The following is a 27,392-nucleotide window of genomic DNA, read 5'->3' on the forward strand; positions in this document are numbered from 1 at the left end:
ATGCTTAGAATAGTTTAAAAAAATCGCCTTCAATTTCAAAAGGGGTGCCGGGGCCATCTCACAGTTCATCTCGTAGTCCCGTCGATTCAGCGTACTTGTTAGTATCTGCTATTATGTGAATTGGATTAAATCCAATAGAGGAATGGCCGATGGAGTCTCCGACTAGGTACGATCACCGAGATCCGCAGCGGGGCAAGACGGCGCAACTCACATAACGATATCCCAGGCCCTAACTAACGCTGGTCATCGCAAAGCTGGTCGTCGAAGGCGGGCATTCAACAGGGCATTCATTCATTCTACTCCGCAGTGGCATCGAAGGACCTGGTGGACACTCTTGGCTACTACTAGGTACTTAGCCCGACCCCAGCCTCCGCCACGTACTGTATCAGCTGTTCGACCCTCGCAGATCGCCAGGTTAACTTACTTACTTATTGACAGTACATCTTCCTCGCGGCTGGCTTCGCTTTCCCCCCAATTCTTCGCTTTCAATTCTGGAGAGGCTCGATTCAAAACAGAATGACGATTCGTGCGGTAAAGTTCTCGCCCGAGTAAGGCACCACCGTCAGCGTCTGATCTGGAAGCTTACTAACGGGCGTCGACAGGGTCCTCCTCGAAGCTCCAAGACGCTCTGCCGCTGTCCCCAACGCTACTGGAAGTCTGGCAGTCTACACGCAAACCACGTACTCGTTCGAATCGCATTCGAGAACCAGTGAAATCCGTGTCATCGATATCGCCACTGGACAATCGTACCTGATCACAAACGACACTGCCGCAAGCAACCCATGTTGGCTGGGTGATACTGATCAGTTGGTCTGGTTGAAGGAGAAGGAGAATGGCAACACGAGCTTTATTATCGGTGACGCGTACAAGGTCGGGGAGACCTATACCGCAGGCACGGTTCCGGGTCCTGTGTCGGATCTGAAGCTCACCACGATCAAGGACGGCAAGATTGGATTCGCGGTCTCTGGAAAGGCGAACCCGGATGGGACGCTGTACAACCCGAAGGATGCGAAGAAGCCACACAGCACGGGGAGACTATATACCTCTCTTTTTGTGCGGCATTGGGATTCATACGTTGAGCCGCAGAAGAATGCCATCTGGTATGGTTTGTTGCAGAGAGCACCGGATTCTCCAGCCAGTAGGCAATCTGGGAAATACTCCGTGTCTGGCCTGACGAACTTGATAACTATTTCTGGCTTGACGGGTGTCGAATCACCCATCCCGCCCTTTGGTGGTGCTGGAGACTTCGACATCAGCCCGACCGCCATCGTGTTTGTCGCGAAGGACCCAGATCTTAATCCGGCCACTCACACCTCGTGCATCCTTTACTATTGCCCTATGTTTTCGTGGACAGATATCAGCGTCCGGGAGGCCAAGGTTACCAAAGTGACCTCACTGCAGGGTGCCATGTCGTCTCCCGTTCTCACGAAGGATGGAGGATCCATTGCATTCTTGGCTATGAGAGAGGATGGTTATGAATCGGACAAAAACAGGATCGTCTACGTGCCAAACCCGTGGGAGGGGCGACTAATCGAAATCTTCGAGTCTAGGGATGGAGAGGGTCTCTGGAATCTCAGCCCCAATACAATCTCATTTTCTTACGACGACGAGTCTTTGCTCATCCAAGTCGAGGAAACGGGTCGCGGAGTCCTCTATAGCCTTCCAATGGAGGACATTGAGCGTGCTACTCCTGCTGCGCTAACAAAGTTAACGTATTCTGGATACGTGACAGACGTTGTGCCTGCGGCGAAGAACTCTCCAGCTCTTTTCATCACGAGCAACAGCCTTGTCGAGAGCTGTCTCTACACCATCCTTGACCCGGGCACTCCGGACGATGTCAAGATCGTCTCGTCTAGCAGTCAGTCTGGCTTGACACTTGGCCTATCAAGTAACCAGGTGGACGAAATTTGGTTCGCGGGAGCCAATGATCATCCTGTCCATGCGTGGGTGGTCAAGCCGTCTACATTTGATCCGAAGAAAAAGTACCCTCTTGCTTATCTGATCCACGGAGGCCCGCAAGGAGCATGGAACGACCAGTGGAGCACGCGCTGGAATCCGGCTGTCTTCGCGGAGCAGGGTTACGTTGTCATCACGCCTAACCCAACCGGAAGCACTGGCTATGGACAGCCCTTCACAGATGCGATCCGGGGTTCTTGGGGCGGGCTGCCTTACATTGATATCCAGAAAGGATTTGAGTACATCGAGAACAACCTTCCGTACGTCGATACTGACAGAGCCGTTGCACTCGGTGCATCTTACGGAGGATACATGATGAACTGGATCCAAGGACATTCCCTTGGTCGCAAGTTCAAGGCCCTCGTCACCCACGACGGAGTCTTCAGCATGACGGGCCAACTTGCGAGTGAGGAACAATACTTCCCACTCCATGATCTAGGAGGACCCTTGTGGAAAGTCCCGGAACAGTGGGAGAGATGGGACCCGTCTCGTTTCACTCAATACTGGAAAACGCCACATCTAATTATTCATAACGAACTGGATTATCGATTGACCATCTCGGAGGGTTTGGCCGCATTCAACGTTCTCCAAATAAAGGGGATTGAAAGCGCATTCCTAACCTTCCCCGACGAGAACCACTGGGTGTTGAAGCCGGAGAACTCTCTTGTCTGGCACCACACAGTCCTGAATTGGATTAATAAGTATGTTGGACTGCCCCCAGTGACTGATGATGGCAATTTTGTGTCAAAGGTTGGGAACGAAGACCTTGCGAGGAGCGTTGATAACCTTACTCTTTCGTAGTCTGTCTCTTGTGTCTCTCGAGTTTACAACAGTATGGCAATAGTGAAATCCTGTACTGTGACGTATCCTAGTTTATTGATAGGAGCATATGAAGCGCTTTTCATGATAATTACGAAATCGTGAAAGGATATTCTGTCCATGACTAAATTCATTTATAGTAGGTGCTAGCATTTTGACTATGCGAGCCATAAACCTAAATGGATTCGATTATTTCTCTTCTATGGAGCTTATATTAACGTGAACTAGATTAATCCGAACTAGATCAATCCTTCCTCGCGAGTTAGGGCTTCCTGTCTGCCAGTGCTATTTGGATCAAGATAAGGTCTTTCTCCGAGGCTCACTGCTCTCTGACCTGTTCTAGGACCCAATCCCTCGTAGTCATATGTCGCGGTGTGGTACACACTTCGGTTGTCCCAGATTGCTGCGTAATACGTTAGCAAAACAGTGCACTTTTCAGCTCGAATTTTATGGTCCTTACCGAGGTCATTCTTGTTCTGCCATCTCAATCGAACTTGCAGGTCATGGTTGTCAACAATCAGTCTGACAAACCACTTGAGAAGGTGTTCGCTCTCTTCCTCTGCGAGACCGTTGATCCGCTGAGCATGGTGGCCCACTGCAAAGATGCTCTTCCATCCCGTGACGGGGTTTGTGCGGACAACGGGGTGGATTGCCTTGAGTTCGTCGCCGACGTTCTCTGGAGCACCTCTGGGCGCTGTGTACAGTTCAAAATCATTCTCCTGTGCGCTCTGGTTGAAGAGTGGTTGCGCATAGGTAGCGGTCAAGGACTCTAAAAACTGCTGGTATGGCTTAGAGATACGATCGTAAACTTCGTATCCTGATGCCCAGAGTGTGTCTGTGTCCATATGTCAGAAAAAAAAAACAGCCTAAATATCAGGACTAGTTCATAATGAATACTCGCCTCCGCCAGTTTTGGGAAGCTCCGTCAATCGCAGAATGGCGTAGTCACTAGGGACGGGCTCAAAGGTGATATCACTGTGCCAGCCCTCCTTATGACTCTGCTTCTTCCTGTCCGCATTGAACCGATTCTTATAGATCTTCTTGTGTCCCTCAGAACTAATGACGCTGATCTCATTATCCTTGTCGCCATACTCCCGTTGAGAGTTGCTGACAGGATGAATATGCAGTCCGGACGTGCTAGGCTTTCCAGACAGCTCACCCAGTCGCTGGGCAAGTTCCTTCTGCGTGTCATTGTCAAGATCGTCCTGGGCGCGGAAGAATACTACTCCTCGTCGTGAGACTGAATGATTTCGTTGTAGTTAGCTTGTTGTCTTCCTCTCTTGGGGCTTGTATGGTTGTTTACCCGTGATGGCCAGCTCACGGATAAGTTCATCCGAGTTGGGCGCACGCAGCCATTCCTTAAGGTTCGCTTTGGGGAACTCTCTTCCGATAACTGGAGTCACGTCAAACGATTCATACTGATCAAGGACACCGCTCAGCTTCAGTGGTTGTCTCTGCAATGTCTCAGAAGCCGCGGGCGCCGCTTTGCCAACCGGGATAGTTGTGGGCGGCGTAGCAGGATTCTCAACTTGAGCAGAAGGGGCCATTGCGGTTTTTGGACTTTCAGATACCGCGATAAAATAAGTAATAATAATTTACTGAGAGAAGTAGATACCCTGCAGAAATACCCCGCCCATTTATACTTAACATCCTCTCCATGAGTGGGATCCTTGTCATATGGCGATAGCTTCAAAACACATAACATTTACCCAAATTCATCACACTATGCATTACAAATCCTCCCGCATCTAGCCTTTCAATATCTATGGGATAATACGCTTTAAAAAGGCCCAGATACCATATCTGAGCAAATCAGCTCGTTGCGAATACACCATATCTTCGCGATGGAGGGGGTTTTTCGGGCATTCGCCATATCATCATGAGATATTGCAATTGAGGAGTAAATCACGCCGCGCTTGTGACCGGGATGGTATGAAGCGCGGGTTGGTTGATCGGGAATAACGGCATCTTTTTTTGTTTGATGTTGATGTATGAGAGGATTTCGGAGGTGGATTGCGCAAGCGGTCCGAACTTGCAAACTTCCGAGTAAATAGTTCTGGAACACTTCACAACTGTCGATGATGAAGACTGGAGGACGTTTAGTATTATATAGAGAGTAATATAACATGCTTAATCTAGTCTATAATAAACATATGGGAGAGAATGGTACGGAGAGTGATTGCTTAGGCACTTCCATATCCGGTAGAGTTATAAGTAAACCACCTTAAAAGTCATAAGCGACAAACTTTCAGAGACAGAGGAAGTATACAGGTAGTAACATCTGATATGAGAATCAAAGAAAGGGTGATCTTTAATCAATCTCGATCGAAGTCTACAACAATGTACTAAGCCTCGCACTATGATGAAAGGCAAGAAGAACTATGGCTCATTGTAGAATGGCATGTCAATGACAAACGATGCTATTAACAAGGGATAACGCAACACATACGCATATAGTTCCAAAGAACTCAGCTATAAGGCTGTGCATAGAAGCCATACAAAGAGGCTCTTTGAAGGCATCTATTGTTGATACTGTTGAACAGAAAAAAGTCGCCTGTGGTGCCGGTCAACGTAGCATATCTTTATCCTATCCTTTGACAGCTTTTCTTTGGCACTTCTATTCCGGGTGATAATGGCTCTTGTGCTGTCTATATTTACAGAGAATAAAAAGACGTGATGATACTGGTGAAAACTGGGCATATATTTCTGTAGTATCCCTTCGTTCTAAATGCTGTCAGAGACCTAGATCATCACGGCGAGTGAGCTGTTGAATTCCCTTTGCATAGGTTTAAGTGGAAAGCGATCGATCTCGACAGACTCTATTCCTTATCGCACAGGGATTCTAAAACTCTTTGCTTCGATCAGCTCGAGCGTCTAGGCATTCATAGTCAGGGTTGTTTCCTGGAAACCGAACCTACGCAGTTCTCTGGAAAGTTGTCGCCCACTGACACCGAAGCTTGTCTCGTCGGAAACAATGGAGGACAGAAATATCCACAGACAACATCATAACACAAAGCGGGGTATCAATCCAAGTGGCAGTAATTGCCCCGAAACACCACTGTCTCCACGGTCTCAGCAGTCCTTCGAATATCAATTGGAGGCTGTACCAATATTGCACTCGCTGCCACAATCACAATCACCATCACCATCGACTATAAGTGTGGCAGATAGAATAGCACATATATCCGAAGAACTGCCGTCATCCAACAAAGAGAATCTAAACATAGCGTCTGGTGATATATGCCACCCCGCCTTCTTCCACGCTGTCAAACACCTCTCATCGCCTCTAGCTCCTCTCGTCTCAATCACGACGGGTCTCCCACATCGGGACTTTCCACGGACTCTACTGGCGTACCATCTCCTTACCTCCGATCAACTGGACGATATAGCTCGTCACTATCACCAAGTATGGCCGCCCATGCCAGAGACATTTGGCTATCCTATCCGGGTACCTGCCTGGGTCGGTACGGGAAGAGAGTACGAATTAGACATAGAGACGAAGCGGCGACGACTAGGACGATTCATGGGATTAAGAGGGTGCGAGAGTCCGGTTGTTGATAATGCTCATACAGAGAATTGGCAGCGGGAGGCATGCGCCTGGGAGAGTGACGAGGAAATGAAAGAAAGGATGGAGCGTGAGTGGCAAGCCGCGCTTCTGTGTGCGAGGAGTCAGGATAGTGATGAGGTTTTGAGGAAGAAGGCGGGAGGTTTTTGACCTTCAAGCCATCCCGGTTATAGGATTTCTTGATCATTTATGATGCGAATGGAGTCATGTATAGATTTCTGTGGAATATAGAGAATCACAATTGATCTTGCGACGATATACAGAATCCACCCGCTAGTTGTTGTAAAGGGAGTTGGGATGAAACTATTGGATGCAAGATCTAATGGCCCATTCCCCTCGCCCAGTTCTGGACTACTAGATCCCAATATTTCTCTCGACTACGCTCTCTGAACGTCTTGCCCCATTTGATCATGATGAGGAACACAGCCGCACATGCCATTCCAATAAAGGCAGCTGAAATGAAACAGTTCTGGTATCCTAGGTTCTCGACCCATGGTGTGATTCTGGAATCATATTATTAGCTTCGGCTTTTTCTGCGAGGCGATCTGAGTAACTATTGGCATCTTACCCGTAGCCAATCGCAAAAGACATTGTATTTCGGACCAGGATTACAGTGACCACCGCATCTCCGCTTAGCTCTCTGTAACTGTCAACGAGATAGTTTACGCTCAAGGTTATTCCGCAAGTGTTGCAAAATGCTAGCGTGCACATGGCGACCAGCAGCCCGAACCAGTGGATATTATGGGCAGCACCAACGCCCCACAAAATCAAGGATGCAGGAACAACAATGATGCATGCTGCGAAGGGCCAGAGGCGCTGCTCGGCTTCCATGATACCCTTGTTGCGTCTTGCTAGCTTGATTGTAAGCCAGTCACTGAAGCGGCCGGTAAAAAGCGAACTTGTGTTATCAGTTAGCAATCCATCTTATCCTTTAGGGGGCAAAAGGGTATCTACGCTGCAATGGTTCCTAGACAACATGCTACATAGCTCAGTCCCACCATTGCTGAACTATACTGTTGTTAGCCTGGCTTCCGACTAGGGGGTCTGATAATATTGTACCTGAAGTTATATGGTGCCGAGCCTAAAACTATAGATGCGGTACCATTGAGTACATTGAACCAAATCAAGTACGAACCATACGAGAAACTGATGGACTCCAAGTTAGCATATTGCATCTCTCATGGGTTACGCTCGAGAGACGAGTGTCAGTACATACCCGGCGTAGAATATCACAGGCCAACCGAGGAAGTACAAGGTCTGGTACACCCTATGAAACATGTTGTTCTTTCCTCTATTGGTATTGATGAGTGCTAACTTCTGGACGTAAGTTTTCTTCTTGTATACTACTCCCGCATCAAGATCAGCGGGCTCTTGCCTGTCTGTTGGCTTTGGTGTTTTCTCCTGGTCTTCCTCCGAACGAGGTGGTGATTCATCCCGCTCGCCATTCTCCACAACACGGGCGGATGTCCGCACATAGTTCGTTTCTTCCATAAAGAAGAATAAGAAGACCACTGCAAATCCAATGAATATGCTTGGCCAATAGAATACCCATTGCCAACCCTGGTATTGGGCGATGAAACCGCAAATCACAGGCGCGAAATAATTGCTTCCCGCTAGAAACAGAGCGTAGAGGCCCATGTATGTACCACGCTCATGCGTGAAATACTGCGTGCGTCCAGTAAGCATCCCTATGTTTTTGTTATCCCCATTGTACTGTACGTACCACATCCGTGACGCTAACTTCAGGGAGAGCCTCGGTTGGTGCCTCGAAAAATCCCAGTATGATACTTCGCGCAATCCATTGGCCATTTTTGTGCGCGTAAGGACTATTCCATTGTCAGCACCTTCTCCTCTTAAGCATCATTTCACACACTCACCCCCACATTGTCATGGCCTGATAAGCAGTCAGCTAGCTCCACTTGATGGTTCTGAGACAATTGCGCGTACCAGACAACCCAACATTGAGACAATATATGTCAAACGCTTGCCATAGTGAAGTGCAAAAGGCTGCCAGAACAGAAGACCCCATCCTGCTAAGAGGAACATGTATCCGGTACCCTGGTTGAGAGTATCGACGGGCACTCCTGATGCCTCCGACAACGGAACAAGGACAGAGTATACGACTGAACCGGAGATTCCAGTGAATAGAGTGTATCTAGTATACACTTCCGTTAGTAACCACTCAATGCAATGCGTCTTTCAGGCATAACCTTACACGCTCACACATATCGTGGATAGCAGCTTCCGTCTTGGCGACCAGTTCAAGGGATCATCTGGATCGTCGGATGGGGTAGGGACAAGAAGGATATCCTGGTCTCCCCTGTCTAGATGACGCGCGGCTAAAACATGTTCTATATCTACCAGAGTAACAGTTCCTGGTACTGACTCTCTGTCAACAGTCGGCGCCATGATCCACGATGGCGAGGATCGTTCGTTGTATTGAGTTGTTGCGGTTCGCGCAGTAGGTATGGCTCACGAAGAACCCAGAAGTCGAGGTCACACAAAACCAATGATGCAATCGTAATGTGGATTTCCCAGACAGTAAAAAATATGTCCGTTGCTTATAATATTCGCAATAACGGCTTCTCATGAGCAGATCATAGAGCTAGTCCACACTGCACTCAGAACATAAGAATATCTGTTCCTCGCCCGCCCTACGGAGTAAACTCATGATCTAGAGCTCTTCGGAAATCCTCCGCTGATCAACATCCGTTTTGGATGCGACGATGATGGTTACATGGACCGAGGGCAGCATACTTGATTGGCTTGACAATGCTGCTGATAAGCGGCGGTGTATCAATCTTGACACAGCTGCTGATCGACAGGGAGATAATAGATTAACCACAGATTCCGATAGCCAAAACTCTTCATACTGGCTGCAGAACCGACTCGATGTAGAATTTCGATTAGGCTGTAGCTACTATCTATCAGTCACAGTGACAAGTTGGAGAGACCTATTCGTTTTGTTTCCCAGACCTTTACCCCGCTGCAATCTAGGGCCGTGTTGGAATTAGCCGATCATCATCGTCCAACAACAAGCAACGACTCTGTTGACATCTCGGTTTAGCCTCTATCTGATAGAGTTGGCCGAATACCTTGTAACTGATCACTCTCATTAGAATAAGCTTCAGGTACATGTAGAAGATTTGGGAACGATCCCAGGTGGATTTTTGCAAGCACATAGATTCCAGACCAGAATCGAATATAGACTCTCAGCCATGGTGATTAGAGACCGGCAATAAAAATGTTGCAGAGAAGCTCACCGAGCAAGTTGCTGCAAGAATGGAGACTCCCTTCAACCATTCCTGAGATGGTGTCCCCTCACACGAATACCAACGTTTTCTGAGGTGCTTAATGTCTCATATGAGACTAGATACTCATAATCCAGTATGCTATATTGATTGGCGCTACATTTCAACAACAGTAGTCACGAAGCGAAATCTATTAAGTCTGAATTTATGATACTATGACCCGAATTTCTGATCCACCAGCTTTTCGCTGAGCTCCCATAGCTGCTTCGCAGATTGCTCTCCGGCAGGGAAGTCAAGATTTGGAAGGGGGACGACGTGGCAATTGTCCAAGAAGGCACCGGATTTATCTCAGAGGAAGTCAGATATGAGCACGGCCGTGCCCAAAAGCCAGTACATAGTCAGAGGATACCCAGCTTACCTTCCAGAGTTGGATCAAGCAAAGCTCGCAGGACTGTGCCGCAACCTTGTGGGAGAGATTTGGGGGCTTGCTGCAAATTCAACGGCGCTTCCTCTCCCGCTATCGTGAGAAACGCGGTAAGCCTTTTCCTCTATCATATAAATGTATAGAATTCCATACCGTCTTTCTTCTTCTGCAGCCATGTGTTAACCAATTCAGGGCTGAGATAGGTCTGAAGGTTGCTCTTTATATCTGATAACCGTGAGCGTATGCACTTGATATATTATCTTCTATTTTCATTAACGGCTTACTTCCTGGATTCACAGAGAAAGCTGCTATTCCATCCTTCGAAAATGACTTGGCCAAAGACTTGGCGAATAGCACGTTTGCCAGCTTTGACTGCGCGTAAGCTTCCAATGGATGGTAGGTTTTCCCGTCCTAGGATGACAGTTGTCAATATTTCTGCTTTATCGGTTAAAATCAGGAGTGATTCCTTACGGAGAAATTGTAATCATCGAAATTTGGTACTGGAGCATCGGGCCTGATGCTACTGGCCACCAAGACGACTCTCGTGCCTTTGCGTTTCGGCATAGCACCGAGCAGAGTATTGATCAGCAAGAAATGGCTCAAATAGTTTATTTGGAATTGGCACTCAATTCCATCGTCCGTCTTCTCGTACTGAAGTCCGGTGATGGTCTCGCTTGCGATAATGCCATCTACGGGAACATCCAATTCCCTGATAACCTTTGCGGCACCGCGGACCGACTCGAAATTACCGAAGTCTGCAGAGATAAAGAGGGTCTTTACCGTCGGAAACCTTTGATTTATTTCATCCACAAGAGGTTGCGCATCGCCTTGGGACTTTCCAACGAGTATAAGGCATGCTGGTTTAGCTTCAGCTAACGCCAAAGCTATGGCTGCTCCAAGTCCTCCTTTGGTTGGCTCGGTGATGACAACTATGGCAAGTCAGTCAGACAGTAATTGTGACAGTCAATGGTGTTTTAATGAGATCAAGCAGATTCTCAAATACTGCACAATGGAAAACATACACGTTCCATGTCTCACTGCATCTGGAAACGCAGCCACAACATCAGTGCCTTTCGTCTCATGTCCGAAATGTGCCATTTTCGCAAACAGGGCAGCCACAGTTGATTTCATTCCTTTGAATCGGGGACGAGACGTCTCAAGCTATAATTGTTGGAGACATCTCCGGCAAACTTTCTTTTCGTCACTGTGAGGTTACGTACCGCTGTTTCTTCGCTGTGAACCTCCGACATAGTTAGATGACGATAGAGGAAAACTGATTTCAACAGAGTATAAGTGCTCTTCAGTTTTGCACGCTTAATTACGCCTTGGATTTAACGAGATCCTGCATGTGCTAGATTGTTTTCTCTTTCTCTAGCTGCAGGTAAGTGAACACCATCTTGGAGCTACAATCGACATTGTTTAAACTTCGGGAGTACCGGATGGTGGCGGATCTTCGGCGTCATAGAACCCAAAGTCTGACATACTTCTTATTCGTCTTTATGAACTCCTTCGGAAATTCTGTCGTTTAGTTTCCATGAAAGCCCCTTGAAGGATATCATGCTGCTATTTCCCAGAAAGTTACTTGATTGGGTTGTAGGATGTCTGATAAGCTATCCCGCAATTGTGTGATATAGAGTCAAGCTACTATTATGCTATGCACATGCTAACAGTGGCCGTGCGGATTCTCTTATCTGGACTGAGATGGACACCGGATAGACATGAAAAACTCCAAGTCGGTCAGAGATCGGTTAACGAAGTGTTTATAGTCTATAACGTCAGAGATAGTATCGGTCGAGCCTATCAGACTAGGCATCGTATTCATTTCTATGAATGCTGCTGCATACCAGGCAGTAAGCATTTGATTGCATATACGGAATCCTAGTCTCCTGCTTATCAGTAGCTGCGAGTGTTGAGTAGAGTACATAAGTGCTCGGTTGCTGTATCAATTTCTTACAGCTTTTTCTTGCTTGACAAAATGCAGCACCTTTAGCATCATCTAGTCAAACGTACACGAACAACGCAAGATATTCGTTTTATATGGAACCCACCATGGCAGCACCTTTCAAACCACCCATGTCCAGTGCTCGCAAACCTAGAGCTCCAAAGTGGACACCGCTAGAATCCACTAAGATGAGCCTGGGCCGACTTGCATACAATTGAATTATCATTGCTGGACTCCCCCAACCCAGATGTCATTGCGAAGGTCGTAGCAACAACAAAACAAGCAATCGAAGAGAATGGCTTCTTATTCTTAACAGACGACGGAGTCTCCTTAGAGGACCTCCATCGTGAATTCGATCTGTTCCAGTATCATCATCTGAATATCACAGAGGAGAAAAAGAAAGAGCTGCTCTGGGACCCGTTGACAGGAGTCTCTGCGAGATTCAAGCGAGCAACAGGCTGGAAACGAGAGGCAGGCAAATACGGCGGGATTGAGCAGTTTACTCTTTATTCCCCAGAATTCGAAGATCTTCAGAGAGTCCCGAACTGCATTCGACCGTTCATGGATGAGATCACTGCTTTTTGTGACTATATGGAAAAAATCGGTCACTCGTCACTTGTTGCAGTTGTTGTCCTTGGTTCTCGAGCTACCCAGCGACTGGCTATGGGATGCTTCAATTGTTGATTCTGACTGGCCTGTCTCCAGAAGCGGACACGGATGGCTTTTCTTGGCGAATATGAATGGTGAGCATGAATTAAAATTCAGACTGCAGCACAGGCTGTCTGATGCAATAGTCTTTAGGTGAAGTAGATGATGAGCTGTTATTTCAGCCTTATGAATATGGAATCCTTTCTTCATCGGAAATACGGATTCGGAAAGAATCCGCGATGAGTCAGGCATGAGTCAGCTTCTCCTAGGAAAATGAAGTTGCTGACTCACCGTCGTAAGATCTGGTTGACATTTACCTAGTCGTATCCAGTTTGAGCTCCATCATCTGAGGTGACGACGAAAGAGACATTTCCACCTTCAAGGTGAACGGCGATCAGACAGCAAAATGGAAAATTCTGCATTGTAGGACAACCTGGAATCAATTTCTATAATGAATTGGATTCCGCTGCTTATCTTATCTGACTGAGAATGGATGCACATTCTATCAAACATGGCAGACGATCGAAAAGCAGGGCCTTTGCCGGGCTGGCGAATCTCCAAAGCATGCCAGGAGTGTCGCAAGCGAAAGATAAAATGCGATGGGGGGAATCCTTGCAAAACGTGCCGTGAGCGCAGCACTTCCTGTGTCTATCGTGATGTGATCCGGCAACGTCGGAAGAAACAGCAGCAGCAGCAGCAGCAGGAAAATCGCGATTCCAATCCTCACTGGGGCTCCGCAGAAGAGAGCGATATAGGTCGACCTCTATCTCCGGGGTCATCCCAGGGCGCAGGCTCTGCTGGCCGACGCAACGAACCAGTCATGTATACCTTCCATAACAGCGTCTCAGCAACACATATGGCGTCTCCGTCATGCAAGGTACAGCTGTACTATGGCCCAACATCTCATTTTTCGCTGTTACAGCACATCTATCGAGATTTGGTTTCTGTCCCCAACCTGCCGCCAACAGAACCACAAGGCGAGGTCGAGCATGCAGATGCCGGGCTCGATCTGTTCAATTTCCGTCGAATCTTCTTTGGAAGCCTGGCAGAGACGCATGATGTTAGCAAGGACGCTTCCATGGGGAATACGCCGCTAATGTTCTTGCCGCGGGAGGTAGCGATGTTTTTTCTGGAGCGGTATTTGGCGACGTTCTATTATTTGACCCCGTTTTGGCCAAAAGAAACTATACGGAGAGACGCAGAGAGACTATACGACCCTGACATTGGCTTGCAAATGGACCCTTCCGTTAAGTCAGTGATCCTGATGGCGATGGCATGTGGTGCCTTGGGAACTGAACACTATGCCTGGGGCGAGGTTCTTTATGAACGTGTCAAGGCATCTTCTAATTCTCTAGATGATGTTGTCAACCTCCAGACAGTGCAGACGTCATTGCTTATGATAAGTATATCCTATAACTCTATGATGACTAGGAGTATTGACGAGTTATTCTAGTGAACACGCCCATTATCAAGCCGACCAAGGTCGACCGAACTCATCGTTTTTGCACCTAGGTGTTGCAACCCGAAAAGCATTCGCAGCTGGTCTGCATAAGGATGCGCCCGACAACGAAAGGGATGCTGACAGGGAAACGGTCGAAAGACGGCGGACAACCTTTTGGTCTCTATACTTCTATGAAAAGTAGGCTGTACTCTCTGATGTGTCGATATGCAGGTGCTAATAGGACCCTAAACAGTCTCCTGTGTTTTCACATGGGAAGACCAAGTTCTCTTACCGCGGATGATATCGGCACGGTCTACCCGGAGGACCCTTTCTTGTTGGCGCTAATTCATCTTTCGAAAGCCATCTCGCGCTCTGCCAAAGAGATATATGGCAAAAGACACCAGTCCTTGCTGCAAATGTGGAAAGTCGCATTGTCGATATCGGACGGATTGAGCGGTTACGAGTGTCGGATGCGAAAGGCAGTCGGCTTTGGACTGGAGAAAACTCCGCAGCCAGGGCATATCGGTGTTCAACAGACTGTTCTCGCTTTATGTAAGTGGACTGATATCTCTTGATGCTGGAGACCCTGCTGATTGCCTAGGCTATTACTATACCCTTCTTCTCACGTTCCGGCCGTTCTTGATCTTTCGAGGTCGATGGCGACAGAGCATGAAAACGTCTGCTCAAGCCCCTGCTGGAAATGACAATCGGCCACATGAGATCCCTTCTTGGCTGAATGAGGCTTGCGACTATGTCTTGTATACAGCGCGCAAGACAATCCACTATCTTTGCAAAGCTTCCTTAGTAAATGAACTTGTGAGAGTACGCATTTCTGTCTCGATAGCCGCTCCATGTGGAAATCGCACCGTTGAGCGGCATCAGCTTTACATTGGAGCCTTTTATCTGACCTATCTCACAGGAGCTCCGTTATCACACATTCTTTTTAAGCAGCGCTACGTTCACCATCATTTATGATGCGCTGCATGATGAGAAGGCAGCTACCACTCATCTCCCATGGGCACACGCGGCTTTACAATGTCTCTCGACCATGCGCCCCGGTGACTCAGTGTCAACGTCTATTTCAGGCTTACAGTCCGTTTTGCAGCAAATGAATTTCCCGCTTGATTTGACAGCCGAACAGCAAGTTGACGGTGATTCTGGGAACCGTTGGCACTATGCCTCCCAGGGTACGCGTGGATGTGACCAGACGGGAAATAGCATGATACCTATCATCCCAGAAGCCAGTTCTGATACTGTCGGACTCACACCGCGGAATCTCCCCGTCGGCGATAACATTACGGTGAACGGCTTTAACAAAAGCATGGATAACAATGGAACCGCAGAGGATCTTCTAGATCTCACGGAGGCCGATATGGGGTGGGGCTTTGATTTCTCGACAATGGACCTAGAGGGGTTCTTTTCCATATATCCGACAGTAGATACGACTGTTCCCAGCTTCTAGCCAATCGATACGTTATACTCAGTCATTCCTTCTTTCGGGTTATTTACATCGCGCGTCAAACTATATCGAGCTATATTCTACCCCCAGGGACTGTCCAGGTTCGTGTGTGGAACAGTTCGAGAACTGGCCAGACGAGAGATCAACGTGCACTGTCAGCTATTGTATGGACGCCCTAGTTCGCTACTCTTCCCCACCTACGACGCGCAGTGGTGTCTCATGTTGTCTAGGAACACAGGTCTCGGGCCTGGAGCTTAGGCTCATTAACAATCCATGTCGCTTGGTATGCCTTCGAGAACATGTCGATCCATTTAGCTTCCGACCTGTCCGGTTAACACCGTACTAAGTCCGCCCGCAGTTATCTTAGCGTCTCGCTCTGTCTTGTAACTAGACGGGGTCACAGTTGAACGGACATACCTACAGTTAAACGGGGTTACTACTAAGGGAGCTCAGCGTGGGTAGAAATCATCGGCCGAGAAAAGTCTTGGCATTTTTTTCCTACCCACTCTGAGCTCCCTTAGTAGCCCCGTTCAACTGTAGTTTAAGTTATGGTATGTCCTTTGGAAACTGATATATCCGCAGATTCTGCTGGTCTGGATCTCCAATTACGGAAAATTCCGCTGTGATTGTGTCATGATTATTGGTTGTGGCGATCTGATAAGATCCACTAGCGAAGCGATAACGGAATTCCGGATATGGACGGTTTTTCGGCAATACGGATATATAGAGATGAACTTATATCAAGGAACTGCGAATAATAACCTCTGAAGAGAAGAGCTTATGATCTTTGATATACAGCTGAAAGATTATCTGGATCGCAGGTAGTCGGTTCGACTGTTGGGTGTTGTTGAAGTTGTAGTTCGGCATGAAGATTTAGTTTCTGGATTGGGACAAGGAATAGACTATATGGCGACTGAGCTTAGGACCCCGTCCGCGGGGGCTTCGTCTACCGACATCGAAAGGCAGCCTGATGGGCAGCCTGATGGCATTCAGAAACGATTAACTGTTACGTTCCGCGATTTGAGTATACGAGTCACGGCTCCAGATGCAGCATTGGGCAGCACATTGTTATCCGCCGCCGACCCTCGACGCTTGCTGAATTTGTTTCAACGGAACAAACAGCCGAAAAGGGTACGAATCACCTGTTTAGCTCCATATTCGTGGTTATAGCTGATAGGGTTGATAGACAATCCTCAATGAAATCAATGGACAAGTTCGGCCGGGTGAAATGGTACGTGTGGCTTCTTAACTCGATGTAGAGCTTTTGCCTGACGAAGAATCCAGTTACTGGTCCTTGGCCGTCCCGGCTCTGGATGTACGTCTTTACTTCGAGTCTTGTCCAATGACCGTGCGGCGTTCGATGAAGTCATTGGTGAAACGCATTATGGAAGCATGGATCACAACGAAGCGAAGGCCTTCCGGCAGCAGATCATGTTCAATAACGAAGGTATGATACGCAGTATTTTTTTTTGGCTCACTACGCATTATTAACACCTATTCTAGATGACATTCACTTTCCCACCTTGACTGTTAATCGTACAATGAAGTTTGCGCTTGGAAACAAAGTCCCCCGAGAACGGCCATCACATCTACAAAGACGCAGTGATTTCATCCGGGAGAGCAGGAACGAGATTTTGGAGTCGTTGAGGATAGACCACACGAAGAAAACCATGGTTGGAAATGAATACGTGCGAGGTGTTTCTGGAGGCGAGAGGAAGCGTGTATCTCTGGCCGAGTTTATGGCTGGTCAGAGTCCCATTCAGTTCTGGGACCAACCGACGCGTGGTCTCGACTCAAAAACTGCATTTGAACTTGCCCGGTTGATGCGTCGCGAAGCTGAGCGCAAAGAACGGACTATTGTGGCCACCATGTATCAGGCAGGAAACGGCATCTACAATGAATTCGACAAGGTTCTCGTTCTGGCGGAAGGCCGAATTACCTATTACGGTTATCGCAATGCTGCCCGACAATACTTTGAAGATCTTGGATTCGTCTGCCCAAAGGGTGCGAACATTGCCGACTTCCTGACTTCAGTTACAGTGGCGACAGAACGTGTGATTCAGCCTGGCATGGAGGAGAAGGTTCCCAATACAGCTGCAGAGTTCGAGAAGCGTTATAAAGAGAGCGAAGTCTTTACTCAGATGATGGATGAGATTGTTCCTCCGGAGAAGTTAACTTATGAGGTTGAAGACCTCAAGATGGCGGTGGCAAGTGAACAGCGAAAGCACCATATTCCAAGGAAACACAGCGTATATACTGCCGGACTCTGGGATCAAATTGTTGCATGCACTATTCGGTTCGTCCTCCACCCCGACGAGATACCTTCCCAACTGACGTTCCCGCAGCCAATTCCAGATTATGATGGGAGATAAATTGTCACTGGCTATCAAGATAATATCGGCCATCATCCAGGCCCTTGTATGCGGCAGTTTATTCTACAACCTCAAAGACGACAGTACATCCATCTTCCTTCGACCGGGTGTTCTCTTCTTCCCCGTTCTCTATTTCCTCATGGAATCGATGTCGGAAACCACAGCCTCCTTCATGGGACGTCCTATCCTTTCCCGCCAAAAGAGATTCGGTTTCTATCGTCCAACGGCCTTCTGCATCGCTAACACGATTACTGACATTCCGGTGGTGATCTGCCAAGTGACATGCTTTTCCCTCATTATCTATTTCATGGCTGCGCTCCAACTTGACGCAGGGAAATTCTTCACTTTCTGGATCGTCGTTATTGTCGAGACTCTGTGCTTTCAGCAATTGTTCCGTGCAATTGGCGCCGTGTGCAAGCACTTCGGGCTTGCCTCCATGCTGACTGGACTGCTGACCACAATATTCTTCGTCTACGGTGGTATGTATTCGCATAGTCTGCATTGGAGATATTGCAGTGATTAACTGATTCCTCAGGTTACTTGATCCCCTTCGAAAAGATGCATGTCTGGTTCAGATGGATCTTTTATCTCAACCCAGGTATGTACACTACTCCCAAAGGTATATATGATATCTGACTAAGAAACACAAGGTGCATACGCATTTGAGTCGCTTATGGCGAACGAATTCAGCGGATTGAAGTTGGACTGTGTTGCACCGGATTACATTCCCTACGGAAATGGTTACTCGGACTCAGTGTCGCAGTACAGAGGATGCTCTGTTCTGGGAAGCAATGCTGAGGGAGTCATTGATGGCAATACTTATATTCGTGAGCAGTACCACTACTCCCGCCACCATATCTGGCGCGGATTTGGTGTGATGATCGGGTTCTGGGCTTTCTTCCTTTTCGTCACAGCAGTTGGATTCGAACTCCATGACAGCAAAGGAGGTTCATCCATGCTTCTCTACAAACGTGGAGCAGGGAAGACAAAGCGTGATGAGGAAGTTTCTTCTCAGAAACAGGAAGAAGTGAAGGCCAACGCACTTTCTCAATCACTGAAGCAGTCCACCTTCACCTGGAAGGACCTAGACTATTATGTGCAGTACCATGGAGAGCAGAAGCAGCTCCTGAACAAGATATTCGGGTTCGTGAAACCAGGAAATCTTGTCGCCCTTATGGGAAGCTCCGGCGCGGGAAAAACCACGTAAGTGCTATATATATACACGGCCTCTGCGTGCAAGGAAAATATTGATAAGTTAATACCCTAGGCTACTGGACGTGTTGGCGCAACGTAAAGACGCTGGTGAAATTCGCGGTTCCGTCTTAATTGACGGACGACCTCAAGGGATCAGTTTCCAGCGTACAACCGGCTATTGTGAACAGATGGATGTTCATGAGGGTACCGCTACCGTCAAGGAGGCTCTGATCTTCTCTGCCGTTCTCCGCCAGCCAGAATCTGTTCCTTACGAAGAGAAGCTAGCTTATGTTGAGCACATCATTGACCTGCTGGAGCTGAGGGATATTAGTGATGCGTTAATTGGACGTAGGTCGCTATTCAAATATCTCGATGCTCTATCAAATGCTGACAGTAATCAGAACCTGGTGCTGGTCTCAGCATCGAACAGCGCAAACGTGTTACTCTCGGCGTGGAGCTCGTTGCGAAACCAACACTTCTCTTCTTGGATGAACCCACTTCTGGACTTGATGGCCAGTCTGCGTACAACATTGTTCGTTTCCTGAGGAAACTGGTCGACGGTGGACAGGCTGTTCTTGTAAGGAAGAGAGAGTCTCATTACTACTTGTCCAGTAACTGACTGCGCTTGCAGTGCACGATTCACCAGCCTTCTGCTGTCCTGTTCGATGCTTTCGACACTCTGCTCCTTCTAGCAAAGGGCGGTCGGATGACCTATTTCGGAGAGAGTGAGTTATTGTCTTTCTTTCATTAATGGAGCGGTCATGCTTACATAGAGTAGCTGGAAAGGAGTCCTCTAAGGTTCTGGAGTACTTTGCGAAGAACGGCGCGCCTTGCCCGCCGGACGCTAATCCTGCTGAACACATCGTCGAGGTCGTCCAGGGAAACACTGACGTGCCCATCGACTGGGTTGAAGTCTGGAATAACTCCGAAGAACGCCAACGGGCACTCACCGAACTGGAAGCGTTAGTCGGTGCTGGCAAAGCGGACCCGAACTATGTCGAGGATACTGCGGACTTTGCAACATCGCGTTGGTTCCAGTTCAAAACCGTTAGCCATCGACTTATGGTCCAGATCTGGCGATCTCCGGTGAGCATCTTCTACGATACCACAGGATGTTGTGGAATATTTTTCTAACTGGATTTCCAGGATTATATGTGGAACAAAATCATTCTCCACGTCTTTGCGGCGCTCTTTAGCGGTTTCACTTTCTGGATGATGGGAAACGGCTCATTCGATCTTCAACTGCGCCTGTTCGCTATATTCAACTTCATCTTCGTTGCTCCCGGATGTATCAATCAGATGCAACCATTCTTCCTTCACAACCGCGACCTCTTTGAGACCAGGGAGAAGAAGGTGAGTGCACTTGATGCGAAAGACTTCGTCTGACCAGTATTCTGACATAGTCTCGCCATAGTCTAAAATTTACCACTGGGTGGCTTTTATTGGTGCTCAGGCAGTCTGCGAAATCCCGTACCTAATCATCTGCGCGACCCTCTACTTCGCTTGCTGGTACTTCACTGCTGGCTTCCCCGTTCGTGCTTCCATATCTGGCCACGTCTACTTACAGATGATCTGTAAGTTTCCCTTATTATCTACCAGATGACAGTCTATTAACGTGCGTTAATCTACGAATTCCTCTATACATCGATCGGCCAAGCCATCGCTGCCTACGCTCCCAACGAATACTTCGCCGCAATCATGAATCCCGTCCTCATCGGTGCCGGTCTGATCAGTTTCTGCGGTGTCGTCGTCCCCTACTCCCAAATGCAATACTTCTGGCGCTACTGGCTTTACTACCTCGACCCCTTCAACTACCTTGTCGGCGGCCTTCTAGGCGAAGTGCTTTGGGATGTCAAGGTGGAGTGCAAGCCCGAGGAACTCGTCCACTTTCAATCTCCTCCTGGCCAAACATGCGGAGAGTACATGGCCAGCTTCCTCTCTGAACAAACTGGATATTTGCTCGATTCGAACTCCACTTCGTGCTCGTTCTGCCAGTATACGAGCGGAGCCGACTATGCGAAGTCGTTCAACCTGAATAAGAAATACTATTCTTGGAGAGATGTAAGAATTCAACAGTTGCGCTGTATTCATCGTGATGAAAAACTAATATTTTGCGTGTGTTGTAGACTGGCATTACGGCCCTCTTCTGCATCTCCTCATACGCCCTTGTGTTCCTGATGATGAAGCTCCGGAGCAAGAAGACGAAGAGCGCTCGCTCTGAGTAGATTCGCCCGCTTTAAGCGTGCGGAATCTACACCACAGAACCGAAACCAATCACCGAAGATGCAGTCTTCATGACGTGCAGCCATATTAATATTCGCAGCGCATCTCTTTAATCTATACAAGAGAATGTCTAGTAATACTTTATATCGTTAATCTTGCGTTTTTGGGCGTTGGAGGTCTTTCGGGATACATATACACAGATAAACATAACTTATAGATTCTAGGAAGATATCAAATAGCAAGGTTCAATAATGTCTTGCTACCTATTTATTCAATCAAGTTATTTTCTTTTCTTTTCATCATTAATATTTACCCAACTTGTCAGCTTGTTCAACACATCTTCAAAGTAACAAATCCCGAGCAAGGCATTCTATCTTTGCAATAGTTAATCCCATAGTTACTTACTTGGGATTTACTGCACGTGAAGGGCTCGGACCACTTCTTAGTTATCACTTTAAACTCGTTAGTAATAGTTGGTAGTTGAAAGAAGCGGTGAGAAGCTTTCTTGATTATGGTACTAGTTACGAGCCGGGCCGAGCCTACCTATGTAAGGTAGATCGTCTGGATCACGTGTCGCAAGTTAACAGGGCGACCAGCAGGAGTCCATGAGGGGGAATTCCGACAGTGGCGTTTGGTGGCGCACCACTTTATATATTCATCATACAATAATATTACAGGAATAATTTCGCGTTACTTATGGAGCCCAGAGTAAGGTAAGTAAAAAAAGAACAAAGTTAAACTAACAATCTAAGTCTAGTAAACATCGATGCGTAACAATTTTACAGAATGTCATCCTCTACACCGAGACGGCAGAGAGAAATCACAGTCTGCTCTGGAGGAAGTAAGGGATGTTCTTGCCCTCGTAGATGTCCTTGTAGTCGGCCTTGATGATGTCGGCAGCCTTAAATATGTGTTAGTCTTTGTCGTCATGATATTTAGCAGGGTTGGTTTTGTTAACTCACCTTCTCTCCGATCATGTAGACGGAGTTCTGGATACGGCAGTCAGGGATGACGGGCATGATGGAAGCATCAGCGATGCGGAGGTTGCGGATTCCGTGAACACGGAGCTTGGAGTCGACGACACCCTGCTGGATGTTCTTGGAGAGACGGGCAGTACCGCAAGGGTCTATTAAGTACGTTAGTTAAGTTTCGTTGCAAGTCTTTGTGTCAGGGGGGAGGGGTCTTACGGTATCCAGTCTGGCTGCGGTCCAGAACAGCTCTCTTCATGTCCTCATCGGAGTGGAGAGGCATCTTGAAGGGGTACTCCTTGACGACAATGTCCTTGAAACCGGCACCGGTGGTCAGGACATCGTAGGTCCAGCGGATACCCTCGCGCATGGCCAGGATGTCCAGGTCGTTGGCGAAGAAGTTGAGGTTGATGTTGGGCTGAACCAGAGGGTTGGAGCTGTTCAGGGTGACCTCACCCTCGGACAGAGGACGGAGCAGGTCGACGATGACAGTCATGTAGCTGCCAGACTCGGGGACGGGGTAGTGCCACTGGAAGGCAGTGCTGAACATGCCAACGAAGTCAAGCTCGAAGTGAGGCTGGCCAGCGGGTCCGAAGGGGTCCAGGCCACCGTTGGCAGCCTTGGCCTGGCGGTACTCAGGGTACTTCTCGAGGCGCTCGTCAATACGGGGGAAACCAACAAGCTCGAGCAGACCGGAGCTGATAGCACCAGTCTTGTCCTTGGCGTAGGCCTTGATGGCGACCTCGTTCTTAGGACCGGGGCGGAGGATGTGGTCGTCCAGACCGTATCCGTCCTTGACCTGGAGGACGAAAGGAACGATGGGGTGGTCCAGGAGATGCTGTCCAACGTGAGGAGACTCGAGGATCTGGGGGATGTTGTGCTTGGCCAACTCAGCGGCGGGACCGACACCGCTCAGCAGGAGGAGCTTGGGGGTCTCGAAGACACCCTGGGAAAGGATAACTTCGCGGGTGGCGTAGACACTGATCTCAGTGTTGTGAGCCTCGCTGATAACAGTGACACCCTGGCAGACGCGGGTCTGGGGGTCGATGATCAGACGCTTGGAGTGAACGCCGTAGAGGATAGTGACGTTGGGCTTGTTCTTCAGGTAGAGGTAGCTTCCCTGGCGCTGACCACCGTAGATGGTGTCAACACAGTGAGTGAGACCCTTCATCTCACCAGAGTAGATGTCCTCGGTCAGAGGCTGGCCCTTGGAAACCCAAGCCTGAGTGAGGGCGTCACGGAAAGGAGCCATCTCGGGAACCAGGTCGGCGTGGGCGATGTTGATGGGACCGCCAGTTCCGATCTTCTTCAGATCGGCAGGGTAGAGCTTCTCGTCATCGTGGTAGGTAGCGCACTTGCGGAGGTAGTCGACACAGTGATCCCAGTTCCACTCGGGGCCACCGAATTCCTCCCAGTCGTCAAAGGTAGGCTTCGAACCGGGAATCCAGGTGAAGTAGTTGGCACCGGAACTTCCACCAAGCATCTTTCCACGGGTGTTGGGCTTCTCAATTCGCTCGTAGTCGTCGCGCTTGACCATAGTAGACTTGTAGGCCCAGTCATGCTTGCTACCACGGAGGTTGAAGGCCTTGGAAGGGGTGGTGATCTCCTCGAACTGGTCAGGGTTGGGAATACCGGCCTCGACGACCAGGACGCGGACCTCAGGGTTCTCAGCGAGACGGCCGGCAACTGCGTTTCCAGCAGTACCACCGCCCACGACGATGAAGTCGTAGGAAGAGCCGTTAGAGACAGTGGCCATTGTTGTTGAAGGTGACTGTGATTGTTATGGGAGAACAATTAAATTGAAGGTGAACTTCAGTCACTGCTTGTCAGTGTCAACAGATGAGATTGTATGTATTGTGAGTGTGTGGATGTGTCAGATCAAAGTCGCAGCAGCTGAGATCAGCCAGGGTCTTTATATCTCTCCATCCTGTGTACAGTGTAAGTGTCATACTTGGAGACAAATCTCCCTTTCCGGGTTAAGAGCGAAGGCCGCGAGGACCCGAAGTCGCACTTCAAGCAGTAGTAGTACCGGATAGGGTTAGTTGATCTCATTCGTATGCGCGCCACGTGGAACGGATGAACTAGGGATAAACTAGTTCGGTCCGAGTTGATGTTCGTGAGGAGAAAAGCCGCATTCTCGAAGGATGTTGGTATGGGATGGGATGGAATGCCTCAGAAACCCCTGTGGCTGCGGCGGTGGCTAAGTAGGCTCGGCAATTACTCTGCGATAAGTCGGCCTCCCGCCCAATCTGGTTCCGGCCCTTTTCGCTGACGCTTTTTTTGGCATTTCTACCCCTCACGTCTTTCCTATAGTGTTGTCTTACCCCTCACGGATCTAGTATAGACAGAATGCCTTTGCTTCGATGTTTCAGATCTGACCGGTGGATATCCCTTTGTGGCGCTGCCTCTGGTATTTTTTCGATCTGCTTCCGGCTTTCCCCTCACGGGATGATTATCTATACAACGGGATTACTTCGGGCTCTGCCCCCAAGTCTCGAACGTCATCGAAAACGTATTAATGTATAAATATATAATGAAACTAATAAAGGGCCAGACCCCCTTCCCCAACACTTAGGTACTGACCATTCAAACTACCCTCAATTGTCATTCAACTGGAGAAACCAAACAGTCGCAATGTCAAAGCCTACCTTTACCCTGGCCGAAGGTGCGTTTGTGCAAGCTGACAACAAGACAATTGCTCTAGTTTTCTCTTCTGTTCTAACACGTAGCTACAGGCCAGCCCGTTAGAGACCCCTCTGTTAGCACCACGTTGCCTATCGTTGGCGGTGGTGGTATCACGACCCTGGGTGACACCCTCCTCCTTGAGACCCTTGCGCACTTTAACCGCGAACGTATCCCTGAGCGGTAAGAAACAATTGTCACGCGTCACTTGCGAATTCCTAGTTTCTGACGTTTTGAATAGTGTCGTCCACGCTAAGGCTGCAGGAGCATGGGGAGAATTCGAGGTCACCCAGGACAACTCATGGCTCACATCGGCCAAGTTCCTGAACGGTGTGGGCAAGAAGACTAAGGTGCTCTTCCGTCTCAGTACCACTGGTGGTGAGAAGGGTAGCTCAGACCTTGTCCGTGATGTGCGTGGTTTCTCCGTCAAGTTCTACACTGAGGAGGGTAACCATGACATTGTCGGAAACCACCTGGTAAGTTTCTACGCCATGTCCCTTGACTTGGGTTATGATCCATATTCTAACCTCTCCTCAGCCGGTTTTCTTCGTCCGTGACCCTATGCGATTCCCGGCCGTCAACAGAAGTCACAAGAAGCACCCTATGACCAACCGATCCGATTGGAATATGGTAAGTAGTAATATCTCATTCTTCTTTGCCTGATGAAGCTAACTGTTTCAGTTCTGGGACTTCCACGTCAACCAGCCAGAGAGTGTCCACACTGTGATGCAGCTCTTCGGCTCTCGCGGAATTCCTAGCTCGATCCGTCGCATCAACGGTTTCGGTGTCCACACCTTCAAGATGGTTACGGCCGATGGCAGGTGGCGCTACGTCAAATTCCACTTCAAGCCAACTCAGAAGTTCGCCGGTTTCACTGGACAGGAGGCCAACAAGGTGCAGGGAGACAACCTCGATTACCATACCGAGGATCTGTGGAATGCTATTGCCCGTGGACAGTACCCTGTCTGGAGACTGTGTGTGCAGGTGATGGAGCCTGAGCAGGCCGAGAACTTCGGTCGCGCTCTCTTCGATATCACCAAAGTCTGGCCTCAGAAGGAGTTCCCTCTGATCGAACTTGGTCGCATGACCTTGAACAAGAACGTAAGATTACATTGTATTGGAAGACGATAAAGAAGCAAATGCTGACAAAACCACCTCCAGCCTGAGAACTGGTTCGCTGAGATCGAACAAGCCGCATTCTCACCCTCGAACATGGTCCCCGGTATTGCCATGACTCCTGACCCTATGCTGCAAGCCCGTATGTTCGCCTACCCTGACGCCCAGCGATACCGTCTGGGAGTCAACTACACACAACTTCCTTCCAACCGTCCTGTCTGCCCCGTCTTCGCGCCGTACGAGCGTGACGGTATGGGAACCATCACCCGAAACTACGGAGGTGAACCCAGCTACGTGCGCAACTCTCTCGGTTCAGGTGCCCCTGGCCAGAACATCTCAGCAACGATGCAACACACCGAGCGTATCGAACGCAATGCTTTCCTCGGCCAGAACGAACTTGCCGTCACTGACGAGGACTTCGTTCAGCCACGAGACCTGTGGAACAGAGTCTTCGATGAGGATGAGAAGAATCTGTGGATCGGAAACGTCGCGGGAACCCTGGAAAGCGTGTACCCTGAGCTCAAGGACGCTGTCATTGCCATGTTCGGCAAGGTCGACCCCCAGATTGCTCAGCGGTTGGCCGCCAAGACGAAGGAGAGCCACCACCTTTAAACGACTAGAGTTCGTCACCATCCTGTACACCAATGATTAATTAGAATGGAACAATGATGTTTACTACATATACTCTATCGCATTCAACAAGGACCAAAACGTAGTCATACTCCTTTCTTCTGCATCCAGTAATCTATAGATGCAGCTATCTATCTCAGATGTAGCTGTCATAGTAAAGACAATTCCGGCCTTGATTACGACTATTTACTTTTGCCCCAAAATTAGTATTTCTGTATTAGGCAATACTAAACCCAACCTTAATTCTGTGGCGCAGATAAGGTTTCTTGGATCCCGGTACCCAATCAGAGACATTTGATATTTAACCCAAAATCCGATACTCAGGAACCAATCGGAAATTGCGGCTACTATATCCAAATCTGGTAGCCCGATCTCCGAATAACCATAATAATACGCGCATTATTATTGTGATTGATTCGTCCAAGAGTGCAAAATAATAATAGGGAGAGAAATTGCTCATAACGAACTATATTTAGCCCTCTTGGGGTTGGTTTATCCTCGGAGGTGGCGGGAAGGGACTTGTCACATTCCTGAATATAACCGTGTAGTTAACTAGCTAACCCCTGAGCATATTATTATTATTACGGACCTCGGGATACCATGTCTTCGTAGTTACCCCAATGCGGGGAGGGGGTAGATAGTTTGGGATTCTCCACTAAATCCAACCCGGACTCCCGGTGCCTCGATACGAATATCCGCTGC

At 48.5% G+C, this 27,392-nt stretch overlaps 10 protein-coding genes across 10 annotated transcripts; 6 read left to right on the forward strand and 4 right to left on the reverse strand.

Annotated features, from left to right (window-relative positions):
- Positions 1-516: 516 nt before the first annotated feature.
- Positions 517-3,548, forward strand: C8Q69DRAFT_486337 (oligopeptidase family protein; the record flags this gene model as incomplete). The annotated part of the gene is made up of 3 exons (XM_028631895.1): positions 517-548; positions 603-2,706; positions 3,195-3,548. The coding sequence occupies 3 exons, from the start codon at positions 517-519 to the stop codon at positions 3,546-3,548; spliced, it is 2,490 nt and encodes an 829-aa protein (XP_028486019.1).
- A 55-nt stretch (positions 3,549-3,603) lies between these two features.
- Positions 3,604-4,360, reverse strand: C8Q69DRAFT_242824 (hypothetical protein). The gene is made up of 2 exons (XM_028626509.1): positions 4,079-4,360; positions 3,604-4,015 (listed from the first exon to the last, which is right to left on the reverse strand). Exons 1-2 carry the CDS (start codon positions 4,320-4,322, stop codon positions 3,660-3,662), a joined length of 600 nt encoding a protein of 199 aa, XP_028486020.1. The 5' UTR covers positions 4,323-4,360; the 3' UTR covers positions 3,604-3,659.
- A 1,247-nt stretch (positions 4,361-5,607) lies between these two features.
- Positions 5,608-6,848, forward strand: C8Q69DRAFT_242834 (hypothetical protein). Its single transcript, XM_028626510.1, has one exon. The coding sequence runs from the start codon at positions 5,750-5,752 to the stop codon at positions 6,488-6,490; it is 741 nt and encodes a 246-aa protein (XP_028486021.1). The 5' UTR covers positions 5,608-5,749; the 3' UTR covers positions 6,491-6,848.
- Positions 6,575-8,874, reverse strand: C8Q69DRAFT_242836 (MFS transporter). Its single transcript, XM_028626511.1, has 9 exons — positions 8,556-8,874; positions 8,288-8,495; positions 8,218-8,234; positions 8,064-8,166; positions 7,557-8,005; positions 7,400-7,486; positions 7,295-7,348; positions 6,909-7,238; positions 6,575-6,843 (listed from the first exon to the last, which is right to left on the reverse strand). Exons 1-9 carry the CDS (start codon positions 8,747-8,749, stop codon positions 6,660-6,662), a joined length of 1,626 nt encoding a protein of 541 aa, XP_028486022.1. The 5' UTR covers positions 8,750-8,874; the 3' UTR covers positions 6,575-6,659.
- Positions 8,875-9,804: 930 nt separating this feature from the next.
- On the reverse strand, positions 9,805-11,113 carry C8Q69DRAFT_506572 (putative oxidoreductase; the record flags this gene model as incomplete). Its single annotated transcript, XM_028632817.1, has 6 exons — positions 9,805-9,938; positions 10,010-10,108; positions 10,169-10,240; positions 10,300-10,426; positions 10,487-10,944; positions 11,038-11,113. 6 exons carry the CDS (start codon positions 11,111-11,113, stop codon positions 9,805-9,807), a joined length of 966 nt encoding a protein of 321 aa, XP_028486023.1.
- A 556-nt stretch (positions 11,114-11,669) lies between these two features.
- Positions 11,670-12,937, forward strand: C8Q69DRAFT_519877 (hypothetical protein; the record flags this gene model as incomplete). The annotated part of the gene is made up of 2 exons (XM_028633480.1): positions 11,670-11,865; positions 12,205-12,937. 2 exons carry the CDS (start codon positions 11,670-11,672, stop codon positions 12,639-12,641), a joined length of 633 nt encoding a protein of 210 aa, XP_028486024.1. The 3' UTR covers positions 12,642-12,937.
- A 179-nt stretch (positions 12,938-13,116) lies between these two features.
- Positions 13,117-15,508, forward strand: C8Q69DRAFT_401493 (C6 zinc finger domain protein; the record flags this gene model as incomplete). The annotated part of the gene is made up of 5 exons (XM_028627929.1): positions 13,117-13,991; positions 14,059-14,244; positions 14,300-14,598; positions 14,648-14,868; positions 14,966-15,508. The coding sequence occupies 5 exons, from the start codon at positions 13,117-13,119 to the stop codon at positions 15,506-15,508; spliced, it is 2,124 nt and encodes a 707-aa protein (XP_028486025.1).
- A 473-nt stretch (positions 15,509-15,981) lies between these two features.
- On the forward strand, positions 15,982-21,605 carry C8Q69DRAFT_242862 (putative ABC multidrug transporter). Its single transcript, XM_028626512.1, has 15 exons — positions 15,982-16,636; positions 16,692-16,736; positions 16,790-16,952; positions 17,009-17,801; positions 17,851-18,356; positions 18,413-18,475; positions 18,528-19,080; positions 19,145-19,419; positions 19,473-19,648; positions 19,703-19,796; positions 19,850-20,157; positions 20,218-20,424; positions 20,486-20,645; positions 20,696-21,132; positions 21,198-21,605. The coding sequence occupies exons 1-15, from the start codon at positions 16,412-16,414 to the stop codon at positions 21,294-21,296; spliced, it is 4,104 nt and encodes a 1,367-aa protein (XP_028486026.1). The 5' UTR covers positions 15,982-16,411; the 3' UTR covers positions 21,297-21,605.
- Positions 21,606-22,002: 397 nt separating this feature from the next.
- C8Q69DRAFT_465022 (hypothetical protein) lies at positions 22,003-24,416 on the reverse strand. Its single transcript, XM_028630463.1, has 3 exons — positions 22,482-24,416; positions 22,257-22,420; positions 22,003-22,195 (listed from the first exon to the last, which is right to left on the reverse strand). Exons 1-3 carry the CDS (start codon positions 24,016-24,018, stop codon positions 22,115-22,117), a joined length of 1,782 nt encoding a protein of 593 aa, XP_028486027.1. The 5' UTR covers positions 24,019-24,416; the 3' UTR covers positions 22,003-22,114.
- Positions 24,405-26,776, forward strand: C8Q69DRAFT_465025 (catalase-like domain-containing protein). Its single transcript, XM_028630464.1, has 6 exons — positions 24,405-24,927; positions 24,998-25,127; positions 25,186-25,420; positions 25,482-25,574; positions 25,626-26,045; positions 26,106-26,776. Exons 1-6 carry the CDS (start codon positions 24,897-24,899, stop codon positions 26,670-26,672), a joined length of 1,476 nt encoding a protein of 491 aa, XP_028486028.1. The 5' UTR covers positions 24,405-24,896; the 3' UTR covers positions 26,673-26,776.
- The last annotated feature ends 616 nt before the right edge of the window (positions 26,777-27,392 follow it).

The sequence above is a fragment of the Paecilomyces variotii genome, assembly GCF_004022145.1.
Source record: "Paecilomyces variotii strain CBS 101075 chromosome Unknown C8Q69scaffold_4, whole genome shotgun sequence".
Taxonomy (NCBI): domain Eukaryota; kingdom Fungi; phylum Ascomycota; class Eurotiomycetes; order Eurotiales; family Thermoascaceae; genus Paecilomyces; species Paecilomyces variotii.